General features: G+C 40.7%; 2 protein-coding genes across 11 annotated transcripts in view; one reads left to right on the forward strand and one right to left on the reverse strand.

Annotated features, from left to right (window-relative positions):
- The window catches only part of Sesn (Sestrin), a 153,818-nt gene extending 146,996 nt beyond the window's left edge, over positions 1 to 6,822 (forward strand). For both annotated transcript variants that reach the window (XM_076620945.1, XM_076620946.1), the window contains exon 12: positions 180 to 6,822. In XM_076620945.1, coding sequence (XP_076477060.1) covers positions 180 to 266 — 87 coding nt within the window. In that variant the 3' untranslated portion in view covers positions 267 to 6,822. The remainder of the gene's footprint in view (positions 1 to 179) is intronic.
- Positions 6,823 to 8,976: 2,154 nt separating this feature from the next.
- LOC117155869 (glutamate receptor ionotropic, kainate 2) overlaps positions 8,977 to 18,197 on the reverse strand; it is a 115,169-nt gene continuing 105,948 nt past the window's right edge. For 7 of the 9 annotated variants that reach the window (XM_076620944.1, XM_033332334.2, XM_033332342.2 and 4 more), the window contains 7 exons: positions 15,547 to 15,804; positions 13,341 to 13,538; positions 12,567 to 12,792; positions 12,332 to 12,496; positions 11,800 to 11,900; positions 10,779 to 11,069; positions 8,977 to 10,581 (listed from right to left, as the gene is read on the reverse strand). In XM_076620944.1, coding sequence (XP_076477059.1) covers positions 10,489 to 10,581; positions 10,779 to 11,069; positions 11,800 to 11,900; positions 12,332 to 12,496; positions 12,567 to 12,792; positions 13,341 to 13,538; positions 15,547 to 15,804 — 1,332 coding nt within the window. In that variant the 3' untranslated portion in view covers positions 8,977 to 10,488. The other 2 variants (XM_033332341.2, XM_033332340.2) reach the window with 2 other exon arrangements.

An 18,197-nucleotide genomic window follows, 5' to 3' on the forward strand; every position in this document is an offset into this window, starting at 1 on the left:
TGCATAATTCTATTTACATATGATTTCCGTGACATACGCACGCATTTCGGTTTCACGTGTCACCATAATGACTTAGGGATCGTCGATTTATTTGTTCGGTTTTAACAGTGTTTAAGCTTTATTAACGTTTCGTGTTCTGTTATGTTTTTATTAAAAATGTATTTTTCGTTTTTTTTCAGGTTCACGTAAACCTGATGATTCTGGAGGCACGAATGCAAGCGGAGCTGTTGTACGCACTCCGCGCGGTGATGCAATATATGACCTAAGCGAGGCATCGTCGCTGCTCCTTCGTCTACTTGCTGTCTGTCAGTTTGTCGTCGGTTTATTTTATCGTCTTTGCGAGGCGTCTTTGCGGACTCTGCACACGGCACAGTAAGGAACGAGCAAACGCGACACTGTTTCTCACGCAGTATATAACAATGTACCTTCACACAGTGACAGAACACATTCATTTACACACAGCTATATTATTCATCCATACGTACACATAGCAGCGAACAGAGAGGAGTTCACGTTATAATAAACTCACCGTACACACGCAGACGTACAGAATTGAAAACAGAAACATAATGAAACACGCGTGTGAGCAAAGAAGAAAAAGCGGAACCCCGAAATTCGAGTGTCCATTGTGAGACGGCGTTGCCAGGGTGTCCGTCGTTTGCTCGTCGCTCGTAACCTTAAACGACAAAGATTTCTTCGATGAGTCAGTGCTGAACCGAAGGAGAGAATCGACCTGAAAGAAAAGCTCCGCGAGGCGCGTGGAAGAAGAAATGGAAATTTCGATGTAGTTGCGTCGATATCGATGCCGACAAACGTTGATCGGCCACGGCGATAGAAGATAGCCGATCCTCGAGTCTGCAAGTTAGAAGATATCGATGGTTTCGTCTCTGAATCGGAGGCGTATCATCCAAAGCGATATTTCTGTGTTTGACGCGCTGCCGTTTCCGCTCTGTAAACCGGAAACGCGGATGCGTTCTCATTTTCTGCTCGGTTTAGTTTTTGGATTTTAGACACCCCTGATGGGGGTTCAGGAGAAGAGGATACACGCGAGAGAGAAAGAGAGATTTTATGATTCGTTTTGTAAATAGACACTCGTATTTTTCTATGTTTGCCAAGATATCGTGTAGTAGACTGTTATTTGCGCGTTTCGTTATAAGCATTTCAGATCTGTTGAAGCTTTTGCCCCTTCCCCGATCGTCGCGTTTATCCTTTCGGTAAAATTTCCGTGCACATTTTTAAATTGTACTCTTTCCCGCTTTTAGTTTTACACAATTCCCAGCTGTAGGTACGACAGACGATAGCGATTATTATAGTACGTTCGCGGTTCTTTCTTTCTTTATCCGCCTTTCCGTTTTCTTTTTTGCATGTTTTATTACTAACGATCGTGTTTAGGAAACGAAACAAAAAGAAGTTTGAAAAGAGGGGAAGGAGAGGAGCATCGCGCGTCCGTTTTTTCCAAATTAATCAACTACTCGCGGCTCTTTATATATATCGAGAAGATTTGCTAATACAGCACTGCAGTTAATTGTAAGAATAAATTAAGAAGTCTATTAGAACACACTGTTTCCAATTCGAATTGACCAATTTGAAATGGTCCCGTTTTTGCGTCTCTACGTCGAGACACTCGTCCCTCCGTCGCCTTTGTATCGATTTGTCAATTCTGTGAACGAATAGACGAACAAAGACGACGATGGAACGCGACGAACAGAAGAAACAAGTGAAATGGAAAGAAATGAAACAATTTGTCTTTCGCGCTATGACCGCGATTCGCGTTGTACATATTATATACGTTTTAACCTCGTTTATTTCACTGACTATCGTATAACGAGAAAGCTATTAATATAAAAATGACAAAAAAGTGTACCTTCGTTTTCGTCGTATCCGTGTATGTCGAGAAAACAGGTGATAAATGAAGTCTTTAGATCGTAGGACGATCTGCGCGCAGGCACATGCGCGGCTTCGACGCGCGGTCTTTTTAAAATCGTCGCTCGGGTAGCCATGAGCGCGCGCGCAGAGACAAGCAATGCCTATCGGCTGTGTTTATTTACGATGGTTTATGGCGCTACTGTCACCAACCAGAAATATACGGCAATGTATTACTATCTCGAGCAAAAATCGAACGAAGAAGAAGGAGAAAGAGAGCGAAGAAAATCGAGAGCAAAGAGTCGCGCGCGCCGCACCAAATCTTCGACAAATTTTTTCGTCCTTGTTGTTCGAAGGCCACGCGTCTTCGAACGAACTTAAAACGCGTGGCTATTGTATTGAAAGCTGTGCGAAACTTTTTGGCATTAATGCGGTGCAGCGTACGCGAACCGCTCCGATTTTTTTAATGGCGAAAGTGAAAGAAAAAATCGGCAAGGACCAAGCGAAGGGGCGAACGATCGCGAGACAAAAAAGAGAGAACGAAGACTCGAAACGATTGACCGCATATGCGCGTGCGTTTTATCAACGAATTTTCATGCCTTTCGCGTAACGTCGTTTTACTATATCGACGTAGGAAACAAAGAGAAGACGAGAAATAATTTAAAATGGAACGTGCGAATAATAAGTTCGCCCCTTCTGACCATCGAACGGTTGGCAACAGTAGAACGCACGCGCGGCGTTAGTGTGCGAGCAGGACAGAGAGAGGCTGTTTAAACAAATCAAATCCAATATTAAGTCGTTAAGGTACACGGGAGAGAGAAAGTGCGGCACAAAAAAGAAAAGGAGATAAAAAGAAAAAAATAAGCAAACTCTATACACGCGAATTACACGTGTCTGTGATCGCATATTATATATATATATATATATATATATATATATATATGTATGTATATATATATATAATAGATATATAACACATATACGCATTATCGAGATGAAAAACAAACAAAAAAAGGACCGATATATTATATATATGAATATTATATATATTATATATTTGTATGTACGCATACGGGTACATACGAAAAGCGTCTATACGTTTTACGACAAAGAGGAAAGAGGAGCGCGGGCGGGCGGTGTATTATCGATATTGCACGAGAGCCGAAAGAAAGCAAAACGACTAAAAGATAAGAAAAATCCATCGGAGATGTAAGTGTAGCGTTTGTAATTAACGGTGTCTCTTTATTATGTAATTGTGTATATGCGCGCTCTGGAATTATCGTATATTCGTGTATATGATTCCGAGTAATTGCGTTTTCATGGAGAGCGCCGTCTGTTCTCTCGATCGTGAAGCGAGTTCGGGGAGTAACGCGAAACTGATTCGACGTATCTGTCCAATCGTAGATTTACTCTCCTATGACCTTTTTCTTTTTTCTTTTCTTTTAACCTTGTAGACTCTTTCCCTGGATCGATTCACGAGCGAGAGAGATAGAAGGGCAGAGGATAAGCGAATATACGGCGCATGACCCGGCGAATTAAGAAATTAATTATTACGATTGAAGCAGCGAACAAACACACACATCTTAGAATTTTCGACCAACAGCGACGCGTTCGCATGGAGTGGACGACGTCCTCACATATCACACGAAGAGTTTATTCAGGACGAGTCTCGTGAGCGTCGATCGCTCTCGCGCGATCTTAGCCGTAGACAGGATTTAGAGCGGCGCCGTTCGAGCGTTTCCTTCGTTCGTCTTTCGCTTTTCACGTTCTCCAGAGTTTTCTGAAAATTTCTGATCAAAATTCTCATCCTCCGAAGGAGAATCTTAACGTTCCACCAACACGCACTATAGAGCCAAGCATCAATGCCGAGCATCGTGATGCATCGGAAGACTGGAATTTTCACCAGGAATTTTCAAATAATAATTATTCAGGCTCCGAGAGTAAAAAATAAAGATCCTTCGATCAGCCATGTCGTAACACCTGAGCAACCGAAAACACGAGGGAAGTGACGAGTTACTCGATCACAGTATTCCGTAGTTTTTTTTTTTAACGATTTATTTTTCTCAATAACTCTCTTTCTTCTTTTCCATCTTCTTCTTTGTCTTCGCGCGTCTCGATTTTTTCGTATTTCTCTTCTCCATTCGTATGATTCTCCTCTTCTTGCACCTGATGACGGAACACGCGCACACACACTCACACTCACACACACACACACACAGACACATACACACACACGCGCTCGCGCGCGCGAAATAGAGTCGTTTACCTGTGCACGATCAGAGAACGCAGAAGAAAGTTAACCGTTTACAGGACCACCATTTTTGACGCGATCGTTCTCGACTTTTTCTCTTCTTCTCGGTTCCGCGCGTTCCAGGAACGAGAAACCTTTGATGTATTTTTTCGTAAACCGGTTCGAAGATCGCGTTTGTATTTAAGGACGTCCGTTTGTCAGTCCTAAACGATATTTAATAACGTAGATTGTATAAAAGGAATTATTTAACGCGTATATATATGTATATGTATTTAATGTTTTCGATACGACGCGTCGACACACGGCGTGTAAACGGTTAAAAAGGAAAAAAACAAGGAATGAAATAAATGAAAAAGGAGCAGATCTCTCCGACCAAAGAAAACTTTTAATATCGAGGCTTTTCGAGGCAACTTTAAAACCGTCATTCGATCATCAACCATTTTTGTACGCCAGTTCTCATCGTTACACGAAATCGTTCCTGATCGAGATCGATCGCGAAGGGTACTTTATTCTCAATCGTTCGAACAGAGTGGTCGAAAGCTAAGGAAAAAAGAAAAGAAAGAAGTTGATCTTCGAGCTACACACTCGCTATTTCTTCCATCTGTCTCTTGCTTTCTTCTTCCGTTTCTACTTTTCTTCGTCTGCCTTTCTCTTTTTCTGTTTCTTTGTTTCGTCCAATGACTAGTTCGTACGAACAACATCTGTAAATTAGAAGAAATTTGTGGATCGCGAACGAGCGAGAGAACTCGACAGAGATCGCCTCGAGGATGGGAAAAAAAAACGGATGAAGTTGCGGTGTTCGCGGCGCGATTTAACGCCCGGACTGATCTCATAAAATAAATAAGCATTCTAATAGTTGGGAGAGAGAAAAAGTGGAAGGAAGAACGAGCTTCGTAATTGCTAGATTTAGAGAAAAAGAGGAAACGATCGTTTATCAACGGAAATAGAAGGGGAAGAAGGTTGAGCGAGGAGACAACGATCTTCATTGATAATTTTCTTTCATCTCCGCCTAGATTTCCTGACGTGATCAAGTTTTGCGAAACAGCCAACGCGCGTTTTTACCTTCTTGTCTTCGCTTTTACTTTCTGTATCGGTGGAAGAGAGCCGCGTTTGCGATAGAAATGGTAAAAGACAGTTTCAGGTTTTCCGTTTTACGTGTTTATTTTAAAATAAACGGTGGATATCATCCCGTCAGGATATCGGGTGAAGTTGGACGCCTCGATTAAAAGCGCGTAAGCGAGAGAAAAAAGAAATATAAGAGCATGGAGGTGGACGAGAGAAAAAAAAGACCCAGAGAATAGTCGATCGAAAGAAAGAACGAGGCATTTGTTCTACATGCATAGACACACCATACATGCATCATACATAACACGCGTACGTGTATCGTTTCTTTGCTTTCTTCTTCGTACATTATTATTATTATTATTATTATTTTTATTATTATTATTAATATTACTACTACTACTACTACTATTATTACTATTACTACTATTACTACTACTATTACTACTACTACTACTACTACTACTACTACCACCACTACTACTACTACTACTACTATTATTCTACTTCGTTTCATTGTTTTTTTCTTTCTCTTTTTTCAATTTCGACGATAGATCGACACACAGCTATAAAGCATTACACAAACACGATACCCCATACATTTACATAGAGACAGACAACACACTCTTATATAAAGTATGAACGCGTATTATCAAGAAGAAATATTGTTTATCGATCGCGAATGAACGTACATGTTCGCATCGCGAACTCGAGCCACCTCCGAAAGTCACAAAAACATATATAAAAATAAAAAAAAGAAAAAAACAAGCATATTACAATAGAAAAAAGGTGAAAACCGCAAAAAAAATATTACGAAAAAAAAAGAAGAATAACGGAGCAACAAAACATTTACATGCCACCGTGTCGAGTATGATCGTGTGATAATTACAAGTGATTTGACTAGGCCCTTCCAAAATGGATTCAGTCGGTTATATTATTATTATTGTATCGTATCAGAAGAAATTGTAGGGCACGCTGGTGTCTGCTCGAATCCGCTTGATCTGCCGCGATCGTAAATTCCCTCGGGTTTTATACGTTTATACATTTTTTCTCGCGTTTTCCTTTCCTTCCTTTTTTTTTTTTTTTTCTTTATTTAAGTAGAGATGATTTCTCATCCCCGAAAACTCGGAGAATTCCATTCATGCGACTCCGCTTGAAACATCACGGTTACGTTGATTCGATTAAGCGACGCGGTCGAAGCCTAATCTTATCATGAGCCGTAGCGTGAGACGCTATAATTGTAGTACTTCATGGAATTATTCCGGGGGCAAATCACGTTGTGATTGTTTCGCGAGATCTATTCTTCGTTGTCCATTTCGTCCGTTGATCGATTCGATGTTGATCGTGTATTTTATATTATTCGCGGTAAAAAGATTTCCAAGTTTCGAACGATAGGGAAAGAGAGAGAGAGAGAGAGAGAAAGAGAGAGAGTGAGAGTGAGAGAGGGGAGGAAATCGCGCGCGATAAAATAGCGCGTGAATCGAGCCGACACGAGCGTGTAAGCGTTACGTGGAGGGTCGTATGTGATGTGATTTCTTTTATATCATAACGAATGATGAACACTAAGAAATGTTATAGTTTCATATAAGTGATATGTTATTTGTCATTTATTTTATCCCTTAATAAATGATGTTATATAAAAAAAAGAGATATACCATCGATCTTAACTTTGTACCTTTTCTTAGCTTCCTTTAATCCTGCGATATTTTTTAAATTATTTGTTAAGAGATAACTCTTTGTTACTTGTGTTGGTTGATAAGTTTCATTCCCATCTCCATTTCATTTTATACCAATTCTATTTCATCTTCTACGTTTTATATCTCGCATCTTATACGATATATCACGTATCCCACAACTAACTCTTCACTCTCTACACTTAAACCTCAAATGTTGCATATCAGAACCCACGCATAACACGTTACACCTGCTCACACACGCATACAATTCTACTTCCTATATTCGATATACAATACTCTCTACCCCACGTTCGTTAACTGAAGACCATCTCACAGTTTCCATACCACATTTCACTTCATATACAGGGCGGTTGGTAACTGGTGGTACAAGCGGAAAGGGGGTGATTCTACGCGAAAAAAGAAGTCGAAAATATAGAACAAAAATTTTTCGTTCGAGGCTTTGTTTTTGAGAAAATCGACTTTGAATTTTCGCTCGGTACGCGCGCGGTACGTTATAACGGATCTCACTGTAGATCGTTGTCTCGATGGAAAAATTGAAAAAAGAAATTGAAAAAAAAATTTTTTATTCTATATTTTCGACTTCTTTTTTTCTTTCCGCTTGTACCACCAGTTATCAACCACTCTGTATATTATCCTATATTCCATAGCAAGTAGTGCCAATCCATATCTTTTATTTTGTGGGCCCTATTTTCCACATTTCACATCTCCATCCTATATCTCGTATTAAGCATTCCATTTCTCGTGTTCTACATATTACATACAATATTTTATACAGGGAATATCTTTTGTCCTTACTCTCGCAGCACACGTATATTCATCCTGCATCTAACTTTTTATATTCCCTGTCTCCTCTCTTATATCTCATACCCGGTATATCGTATCTATAGCCCATATCTTCCAGCCTAATTTCTACAGCGCATACATACCATCATACCACATCTCATATTTCCTATTTACATATTTTTCATCTTCTGGCACATTTTTTACATGTCCTTTCCCACATGCCAGGTCCAATATTTTGGTTCAACCATATGTCACACTCTCTGTATACGCCTCTATATGCCACATCCTACGCTCTATTTTCTCTTTCCTATATCAACGATCAAATTACCAATTTTTCCAAAACCATGTCCAATGTTCGATATTCTAAGACACCTAAGATTTAAACGCACTGAAAAGTACAGTCCACGAAAGTAAATAAACAAATATATTTTCCAACAAACGAAAACGAGTTTCATTTTGTAGGATAAGAAGTTTCGTTTGTGGGATGAAGTGAGGATTTGCAGTACCGAACCGACATGTCCGAATGTCGGGACTGACATGACTGGGGAAAACAAATTTAATTTTGTGGGACAGCGAGCTTCGTTTGTGAGCAATTCGTGAGCTGTATTTTACATCTTATTGGCATTTTCTGTGTAGTCCTAATTTCAAAGGACCGAATTGTTCAATTAGGATGTGGAGAGCGGGCTGTGAGATTCAGCATAGAGAATGCTGAATATAAGAAGATGGTAATGGGTAGGGAATATTGGATGTCGGGTGTTAACATTGGTTTGTCTATATTAGATATAGAGTAATAATTGAGAAATAAAATAAGGGATATGAAATGCGATATATGAAGGAAATACTTACTTTTATCACCTTTTACCTCAAATGGAAAATTGTCTGCTTTCCGGTTCTACTAAGATTTCAGGAATACCCTGTATAGTTCTGTACAACGTAGTGTGTACGTAGATGTAATATATCAGCGTTAATACTAACCATACAACTTCAATATTACATTTCATTACTTTTATCGATTTCAAAACGAAATCAACAACTGTTCAACTCCACATATTAAAAAGAAGAAAGAAGCGAGAACGTTACAAACACCGTTCTCGAAATTTGTTTTCGAAATTGTCGTTATTTTCCTATGATAAATGAACCTGCAGAAACAAGTCCATTACTTATTGAGAATTGAATATTACTTCCAAAATTGTAACATTCAAAATTATCTGCTTATATAATGAAATTAAGAAGTTAATAGAAAGTGGAGTTGGACTAGGAGCGTCAATCTCAAAACGAATCTGAGGAAAATCAGGGGAAGGTAAACGAGAAAACGATCCATCCTGTCCATCATCATGTCTTACGTTTATTCGCCGTCTGCATATACACACGTGAAATGACATCAAACGTCTACTTGGTTGTACTCGTTTTTTTTTCTTTAACTCTAGACAGTTAGTCGCTTGCCTTCTGTGTTTTACTTTAAAATACTTGCAAATTGTATCGTCTACATTCGCGCGTGCCGCCGCGGTAGTTACACGAATCTGTATCTGCGTGAGTGTGTTATGTGAGTTAATGTGCCTCCGGTGGTCGTTTACGTATGCAAGAATCGTTTACGGTGCAGTTCGTTTACGTGGACGCAAAAGGGTAAAAAAGGAACGGCCTGATCGACAGATAGTTTCACCGCCTTACTTGGCCGTTCCGATTTCTACGATCGATCGCGTGTTGTATTACAGGAAGAGCCGAATCGAGCCTGGCGTCAGTCGCAACGACATCTCGTCTTGCCGAAAACGGAAGAAAAATCGCGTGATAAGTGTCGTTCCTGTTTAATCTCGGGCTCGATCGTTCTTCGAACACGAATGTTCTTCTGACGCGACGTGGAATGTACAGGAAATGTTCCGAGACTGAAATCGGTTGTTCGATCCTTCTCGTTAGCGCAGAGTAAAAAGAAAATTCGACAATCTTCTTTGTACTTCGGCTCGACGATTCCTCCAAATGGATCAAAATCTAGTCGTGCTAAATAATACTCGAGGATCGTATTTCGAGATACACAGCACTTGTCAATGTATCTTGTGATTAATTTTAATAATATCAACTAATTTTTCGATTTATTAGATTGCCACGATTTCTTTTCGTCGAGAGAAATCGCTACGAGATTTGAAATATCCTTCTCCGTTCGATTAATCGAGGGAAATGTTGCGTGTGGGTCATCGAAACGCAAATTCCTCGAGTTTTTGGTTGATCGTATGACAAATACCATGATATTTCTACGCGATGCAAGTGAGAAACAGTGAGAGGATGAAATAGTGGCGGGACGAGAATTGAGAAATGGCAGGTCTTGTTGGATTTTCGCCACGGGTCGTGCGAGTCCTCCACGATCGATCCCTGCGCTCCGCGTTAGCCAACGTACGCGAACGATCGTCTCTTGGTGCAGACTCTACGGTAGAAAGTGAAACGAGACCGTGTTCTTGGTGAAAATAGGAAGGGGAGATTCGCGGGAACACAAGAGCCTTTTTTTTTCTCCTCTCTCGTTCGTGTTCGACGACGAACACACGCTCTTCATAGAAATTGTGCAACGTTGGTTCTCGGTGATTCTCGACGTATGTGATACTCGCGGCGGTATTCTACTTCGTTCTCTAGGAAAAAAGGAAAGGAACGAACTGGTCGATCTGTCCGTTCGGTGCTACTTGATGCGTTTTTGTACTTTCTTCTCGGTCTTCTCGATCTTGTCCCCTCTCTTTTCTTTTCGAAGCTTTTTCGTCCGTAGTCGTACCACTTCTTTTCCCCGTTAGTACGTTCTTCTCGTTCGTTAGGCCCCAAGAAGTGACCGCAAAAGGTGTAAAAAGATTCGTGAGTTTAAGTTCCGTCATAGTCGTGTGGCGGTGGTGCGTGATGATGCAGGTGGACATGTGGCGGCAGTTCCACTGTGGGAACACCCAGGCTGCTTCTCTGTAACAGCAAAATTGTGTTCGATATAGTATCGTGTCTTTTGCTTTATCTCTTTATCTAATTAGAAGAGATCGTGATGCGGATTTAAGATCGACACTGTACGAGATCGTTCGAAGAATAATTAGCGTATCGATCGGCGTTAAACCTTCGCGGAGTATTTTCATATATGACTTGTCGTCTTTGTAAAAGCAACGAACCTGCGATCTCATCCCATTCAAGGGGGTGGCAGTGGGGTTGTCCGGTGTATAGCCGAGCACGTGCGTTGAGCATTTCTCGCAGGCGCGACGCCGCCGCGAGGACGCGTGGCAGCGCAACGCGCGACACAGTTCCCGCGCCATTTCCGAGCACAGGGATTCCTGATGCTGATTCGGTTGCTGTTGCGGCTGCTGTTGTTGCTGCTGTTGCGTCTGCTGTTGTTGCTGTTGCTGCACGGATTGCGAGATCCCTTGCAAAGAATCCGTGCAGATCGGCGTCGATACCGGAGCTCTCTGCGTTTCGAATTTAGCAAATCAGAGAAGAAGACGATAAAGTCAAAGTGATTTTGAGGGAACACCTCGTGAAATCGATCGACGATCGATTCAGATAGTTCTACTCGTTGATACGCGACACGGGTAACAGAAGCGGAAACGAACAAACACGACGAACGTACGTAATCAAAGCGAATCGGTAATTTAAGCGAACGAGCAGGTTCGTTCCTCGATACTGCGCTGGCTATCGAACGGAAGGCGAGCAAAAAATGTTGCCAACAGCGCGCGCAATTACGAGCAGACGTTGAAAAAGAGAACGGTCAAAAGGGGAATCGAATTAAGCGGAGATAACGAAGTTTTCAACTGGAAAAAATGCAAAAATAACGGACCTTGGTCGTGGACTGAGCTTCGTGCGTTTGCAGTCGGCCGGCATGCTTCAATGAAGGATGAGTTCATGCTGCTTCGCGGAAAAATCCACGGTGGGCCACACAAAATGGAAAACAAAAGTGACAGAAAATTTCATGCAATCCTAAAGTTCATGCATCGCGCGTGTTCATCGCCTGGAAAAAAGTCTCTGTTTTCTCGCCATCTGTCCACGAATTGTCTTTTTATTGATACAATCCGTGACAGAGCGGAGAAAATTGATCTAATTTGTGATCGTAGAACGATATCCCGTGGAATATCAATGTCCACGATATCCTTATGCGTTTCCTCTTGTTTCTGATATTCGTTGTAGAAGAGAGATACTCACCCGTTCCGCCGGCATGTTTCTCCTGGTACTATAGCAGAACTCGAAAATCGCGATCAACACGGCGAACGCCAGGCCGCACAGCAGTACAACGAATACTCCACCTATAAGACAGCACAAGAAGTTCAACTTCCAGCAAATGTAAAAATTCATCGGTCCTGGTCGCCTACAGGACGCTGTTTCCTCGAATTGTTCGCTAACCCAAGAGGTGCGACGCGATTCGACTGAAGGCGGCGGCGATAGCAAGTCGAAACAGAGGAATAACGAGTTAGGAACATTGATATTCGGTGTTATCGAATATTAATGTTCAAATGCTACCAAAATATATAAAGTGTCTCGGAAGGAAACTGAATAAGTTTACAGATCTGTTTGACAGATTATTCCGAAACAAAGCTCATAATGCACATATCGTACATGATATTTTTGAAAACAGATATGAATCAGAGCCAAAAATATCATGCGTTGGTAGATGCTATAATAATGCCGCGTCGATACTTTCTACGACCATTGTAAATGAAATTCTTTCAAAAATTACCTATATTATCCACTCCCAAGGAATTCGCCTTGCTCTCCTTGCCCTTCTCAGTCCTCATACAAGTATCACCGGGACTCTTCCACCATTTGTCGTACAGCATTTGGATTTCTCCCTTTTCCTGAAGCTCGAGGATTGCCAGAGATATCTTATCTCGCCATGGTGAGCCTACAAACAATACGAACCGTTACAATCATAGACAATCTATTCTATAAACATGGAAGAAGATAAAATTCACCCATTGGCGTAGCGATGCCGTATCCTTTGCTATCCAGAAGTCCGCCAATTTGGGTGAGATTGCAGTCCCTTTGCACGATGTAATCCAACATGGTCGACTCCATTAAGAAAGCGTAATCGCCTTGAAGAACCCTCTGGATCCCTTCTTCGTAAGTGGGCACGAACACGGATGGTTTCTTGTTCTCCATGAACCGCCACATCTTCTTGTACGTCTCGATCATCGAATCCTTTAGATCGTTCGCATTACTATCGCTTCGTACTATTGCAGATAATTATGGGAAATAACTGGAGAGATTGCTGCGATAAGGAGGCGCTCCACTTTCAAATAATTTGAATAAAGTAACAAAAAGTAACTGAAAACTAATCGAAATTGAATTATTTCTTTCATACGTACTATAAGTTCATAGTCTACTAATACTCGTAGCAATCAATTTTCGCACATTTGCATATGGAACCTGTATCTTTCTCTCTTTTCCGATAAATACAGTTGAAATACTGGAGCTGTCCTCTTATCGCTGCAAAGTATTCAATTAACCCGAACGAGACTGATCTCTAACTAAAAGATTATTTCTAGCAATTGTCATCTTCGTGGGCGCATCTCCTTTTTATCTCGAAACCAATAACATTTTTTAATCTCAATTCTCCTTGGAATATTTCTTTTTATGTAATCTCATCTCCTTGACTGCTATTCCAATATTGGCTGACAGCAATATTAAATTGCTAATATCGACTGTTCCGCTGCTTCTAATTAAGGACGAACGATAAAGATGATTACCCTGAAGAAAGTCATGGTACTTCCGCTATCCAAGGTACCATAAGCGATGTCCGTCTGACCAGCGAGATCCTCCGCATTTTCAATGGGAGTGATCATCCTCTCGACCGTAAGGAACGCCGCCAGGTTGGCAGTATACGACGATATGATGATCAGCGTGAAGAACCACCATATGCCACCCACGATCCGCGTGCTCGTTGCCTGATCAAATTTATCAACTGCAATATCTTCAAGAAGCTATCAGACGGCTTTTACACCGGTTTAGTTAAGTTTATACCGTTTCGCGTTGAAAGTAGTAAAAACACAGAATATCGCCAAGTATTCCAGGGCTTTAAGTTTTATGAAAAGGCAAAGTAAAGTCGCGCATAGTGGCGTGATAAAAATTTTACGCCACCGCGCCGCGTGGATATTCGAGCAAAGCAACCTTCATCGATAAACTAGAGTCATCGTGGTTCCACCGCTGAGATTCTATTATCTCTGTGGCGCAATTTCGCTTCTCTAAGTCTCTAAGCGAAGGCTCGAAGCCCGGTTAATTCACTCCGCTTAATGAAACGGGCCGATCGCCATCGTTCCACGTCACGGCTAACCGAACAACGCAATGAGACTCCTTCGAGCTTCCTCTCCGGCGGACAGCTCGAAGATCGTTCTGGAATTCCAGGTTTTAGATGTATTTTCCCTTTTTGGTCAGCATCGTAGAAGGAAAAGGAAATTTCTGTAGAATATTCGCTCGCGATATAAAGTTGACAAAGCGCGATAAGAGGTTTGAGTATTTCCTCTTACGCGAGTCTGCCACGTTAATCTTTATTTGAAATAAAGTTGTGTCATTTCAGCGTAATCTTAATCACTCGCAGTACGAACGTCCATGTGAATCTAGGTTTTTAGGATAGTTATAAAAGAAACGCGTTAATTCGCGTAAAAATGTTGCTTTATCGCCTTAAGGTTTAACAAGAACTTTGTAAAACGAAACGTATTGTAACGAAAAGTTTGTAATATCGTTTAAAATTCCGTTTTAAACGTTACGACGAAACTATTGAAAATGATACATTTTCTTGTCTATTCTTCACTATTCGATATCCACCAGATTAAGAATAGAATAATTATTGTCAACGCTGTTGTTACAGGATGATAATATTACAACAAAATTCGTATGTTAACAGCGTCATTTTTGAAATGGTAATTACGGAGCCTGGGACAAAGTTTTATTTCGCCCGACCATCACGGCCCATCGATTGGAATAGCGCGACAAAGACAACGGAACGCATCAGATATGTCGCATATTATGTTTTCTGGCCATCGACTCGATATTTGCGAGTGGTTTTTTTCGTACGAACAGGTTTTCGCAAAATAACATAAAACAGATCGTCGATTCGATGATATTCTCGTCGATCGATCCGTCCGGTTTCCCCTTGCGGCTATTCGTCAATGTTTTTCCACTCTATTAATATGCATGGGCATTTGAAAGAGCTGGCGCAAATATATAGCCAGAGAAGAGCTTAATAATCTGTTTAATTTAAATTGAGTTATTTGCACTGTAAATTTGGTAATTACGGTTGTCAATACCTTTGAAATAAAATTGTTGAAACTGTTCACGGTAGAATCTCACCCTCCATATACATGTCTACGTATGTAGGCATATTTGCGTGTTGTTTTCAAGGAAAGGACATATCGTATTACGTTTATCGAAATAAATAAATGTATCGTAATGTATTTTTCAAAAAGTTCTGTTGCATCAATCAAATGAATATTATTCGTATGACTCGTACGATTGCATCGTGTGCAACATTACGTTTAATCAATTAATCAAACGACGAATGTATTTATTAGGTCATCCCAAAAGTCTCTTATAAGGAAATATTAGATGCACAACATTTTTTGTTTTATATTTGTTCTATTACTTTTGTTCTGTTACTACAAATTGAGTCATACATAATTCAATAAAATAGTATAACGTAAAAAATGTTATGCATCTATTACTTTTTTTATAAAACTAAAGAAGCTTTTAGGACAACCTAATATTTCAGGCAAAATTGGCCTCAAATAGCCCATTGTGCCTTCTTGACGAAACTTGAAAGAATTGAAAAATTATCATTAAACGAAGAAACATACAGACGCGAGACGTAGATATAAAAATGAAAATAAGCCGAAGAACGATCTTCTAAAATCGTATCGAACAGTGTGTTAATTTTGCACGAAAATTACAGTGACATACCTTAGGGTTCAGATCGCTACCCTGCTGCATCAGAGTGCCAATGGTGAACCAAAAACTATTGGCCAGCGAGAATTGGTTCTCGACAAGTTCCGACTCTGTATGACAGGGATGAGGGTTGTTCCACTCGTACGGGCTGATCCTAGCAACCACGAACATCATCACCGAGACAAGGACGTACGCAGCCAGCACATACAGCCAGATTTGAATAGCCAGCGGGTTCATAAAGGAGAATAGTCGAGCTGGATGACTGGTCGGTACCTGTAAACGAACTTCATCTATCGTTTCGAATCGGATTATCAATCGAATCGAATCAAAAATCTACTGTACCCTCGAGCACGAATATTTTACAGAACTAGAATTATCTTTTGATTTATTCCTATTCTTCTTTATTTATTACAAAATTTTGCAACTTCTGAAAAATCTTGAAAGCTCCGTGCATGCATCTTGACGCGCTACATATTTTTATATTTCTGCTCGTCTTTATATATTTTCATTTGTTTCATACTTATCATAAATGTATAAACATCCGCAATTTAGTCATAATATGCTCAGCAGTAACTTATCTTCCAGATTCAAAGTCCATTACATTGTATCATAATTTTCAATTGATAGTATCTCTTCGAGATCTTCGCTAGATGATAACGAAGATATTATCGATTAACCGTACAGATTACCAAGGAACTATATCACATTGTTATTAAACGTGAAAGTGCATGCATATCGATTTTCATTTCAATTGCTAGCCGGCAGGCCTAGCTCATAACGTCGCTGTAAATTCTGCCTAACTGGCGAGTTCATTATCGACCGAATGTGTAAACGTGTACCGTTTGCCAGGTCGAAATTGAAGAGCGCGGTATGTTTGTCGCTTCGCGTTTAATCTCGAGCAGTTTACCAGCTACTATTCTACAAAGAGCGATGAAAAAGTACGGCCGAATGTCACGAAACAGGGTTTTAGCATTCTAGAATTTTATTATGGTTCTTTGAATGTCGAGGTTCAGTGTAAATTTAACAGAAACGATTTTTAATTAAAACCACGTAAAAGTAAGGAAGATTTCAGTTTGATCGAAGTTTCGAATTTAAATTTGCATCAGGAACAATTTTATAATCATAGTTTAAGCATCGAAATCGCAATTTCTATCCGCTTCGAGTCTTTCCATCTCGTATCTTGCACGTTCCACCGGTTCTTCTTTCGATTTTCTACGAACTATTGAAGGAGACACTTTGTTCGATCCTTCGACAACTGTTCGATTTTAAATCGGTTAATTCCGCTTACGAAACTGTAAGAGCTGTAACGAGCGTTCCACAGACTGGCTTGTATTCTTTCTTCGATCCAGTAGAATGGCAAAGCAGGGAAGATCGTCGTCTCGGAGAATAATCTACTCTCCTTAGTCTTCGTTCATCTCGTTTGCTTTATGTTCGGTGCTTTCTTTTCATTGATGAATTGTTTCAGTTAACTCGAGTTTCTATTGCTTTCCACATGAACTCTTTCCTTTCCATTCACTTTTTACACTTCCATTCCTTTCCTTTGACGAGCGATACAAAAAATTGTGTCTTGTTTTACCTAAGGCTTGAACGTTCAAAGTACAGAGGGAAGTTTCGACTTGGACGAAATGCTTAGACGACAATTAACTTGTTACGTCGCGTAACACGCTACCCGGCCGAGGCCACACACCGCGGGCAATGTGGCAACCAGATGTCTTCGGATACTGGCAGCGTATCCTCCACAGTTTCAAGTACCTTCCATAAATCCCATAGATTTCCTAGGAAAGGTCCTTCAAACAAAACAAACATCTGGTTCGGAAGAATTTCCAAAGACTATTGTCTACCACGGCTTAACTAAGGAAAGTTGGTTTTTCGCACGTACGCTGCAACTGTCCTCCCACTAACCACTTTCTCTCGAGGGCGGTTAAGACCCTTCGTTTAACCAATTAGAAACGAAGCCTATTCCCTCACTTTCCTAAATAACATAGGCACCAACAAATCCGATGGTCCTGTGCGCTAGACACACCCATCCTTAGCTTTCCTCCGACACATCATCGTCTCCCAAGACGGTACTGATTTTACATCCTTCGAACGGTCAACATCCTTCGAGCGGGTATACACACCCGCAGATCAGTCACTCACTCATCTCGTACATACGCACCAGTGTAACTATCCTCGTTATAAGTTGTGGAATAAACGGTGAAATATAACTTACTCTACTGTGTCATATTCATTCAACCACCTCTGTTATCTTAACCGAAACAGGGGAACGACTACTTCGCGGCGTCGATTCACCGAATCGTAGCGAGAATTTACGCCTCTCGCTGACGCGTTTTCCTCGCGACCGCGTCTCTCCGCGAACGGTCGTAACAAACTGAATTCGTATTTTCCACGTTTTTCTAGTACAATGGTACAGTATCGGTCTGTCTAATTCGCGAGGCTGTAACGCATGGTGAAATTTTACTATTAGGCGATTTTTTCCGTGTACCAAGTGGGATTTACGAGGTCTCGTACATTTATGCTCGCAACTGTGTTTGTCGGACTCGTTATGTTTGGCAGAAATTCAGAAACAGGACATAGTTTTGGAAATAGATCGTAGATGACTGATTGGATTATCGTGATTTCTAGACACGCGGCATTATCTGTTCGATTTATGATTTTTAAATGTA

This window comes from Bombus vancouverensis, chromosome 8, assembly GCF_051014615.1.
Source record: "Bombus vancouverensis nearcticus chromosome 8, iyBomVanc1_principal, whole genome shotgun sequence".
Lineage (NCBI taxonomy): Eukaryota > Metazoa > Arthropoda > Insecta > Hymenoptera > Apidae > Bombus > Bombus vancouverensis.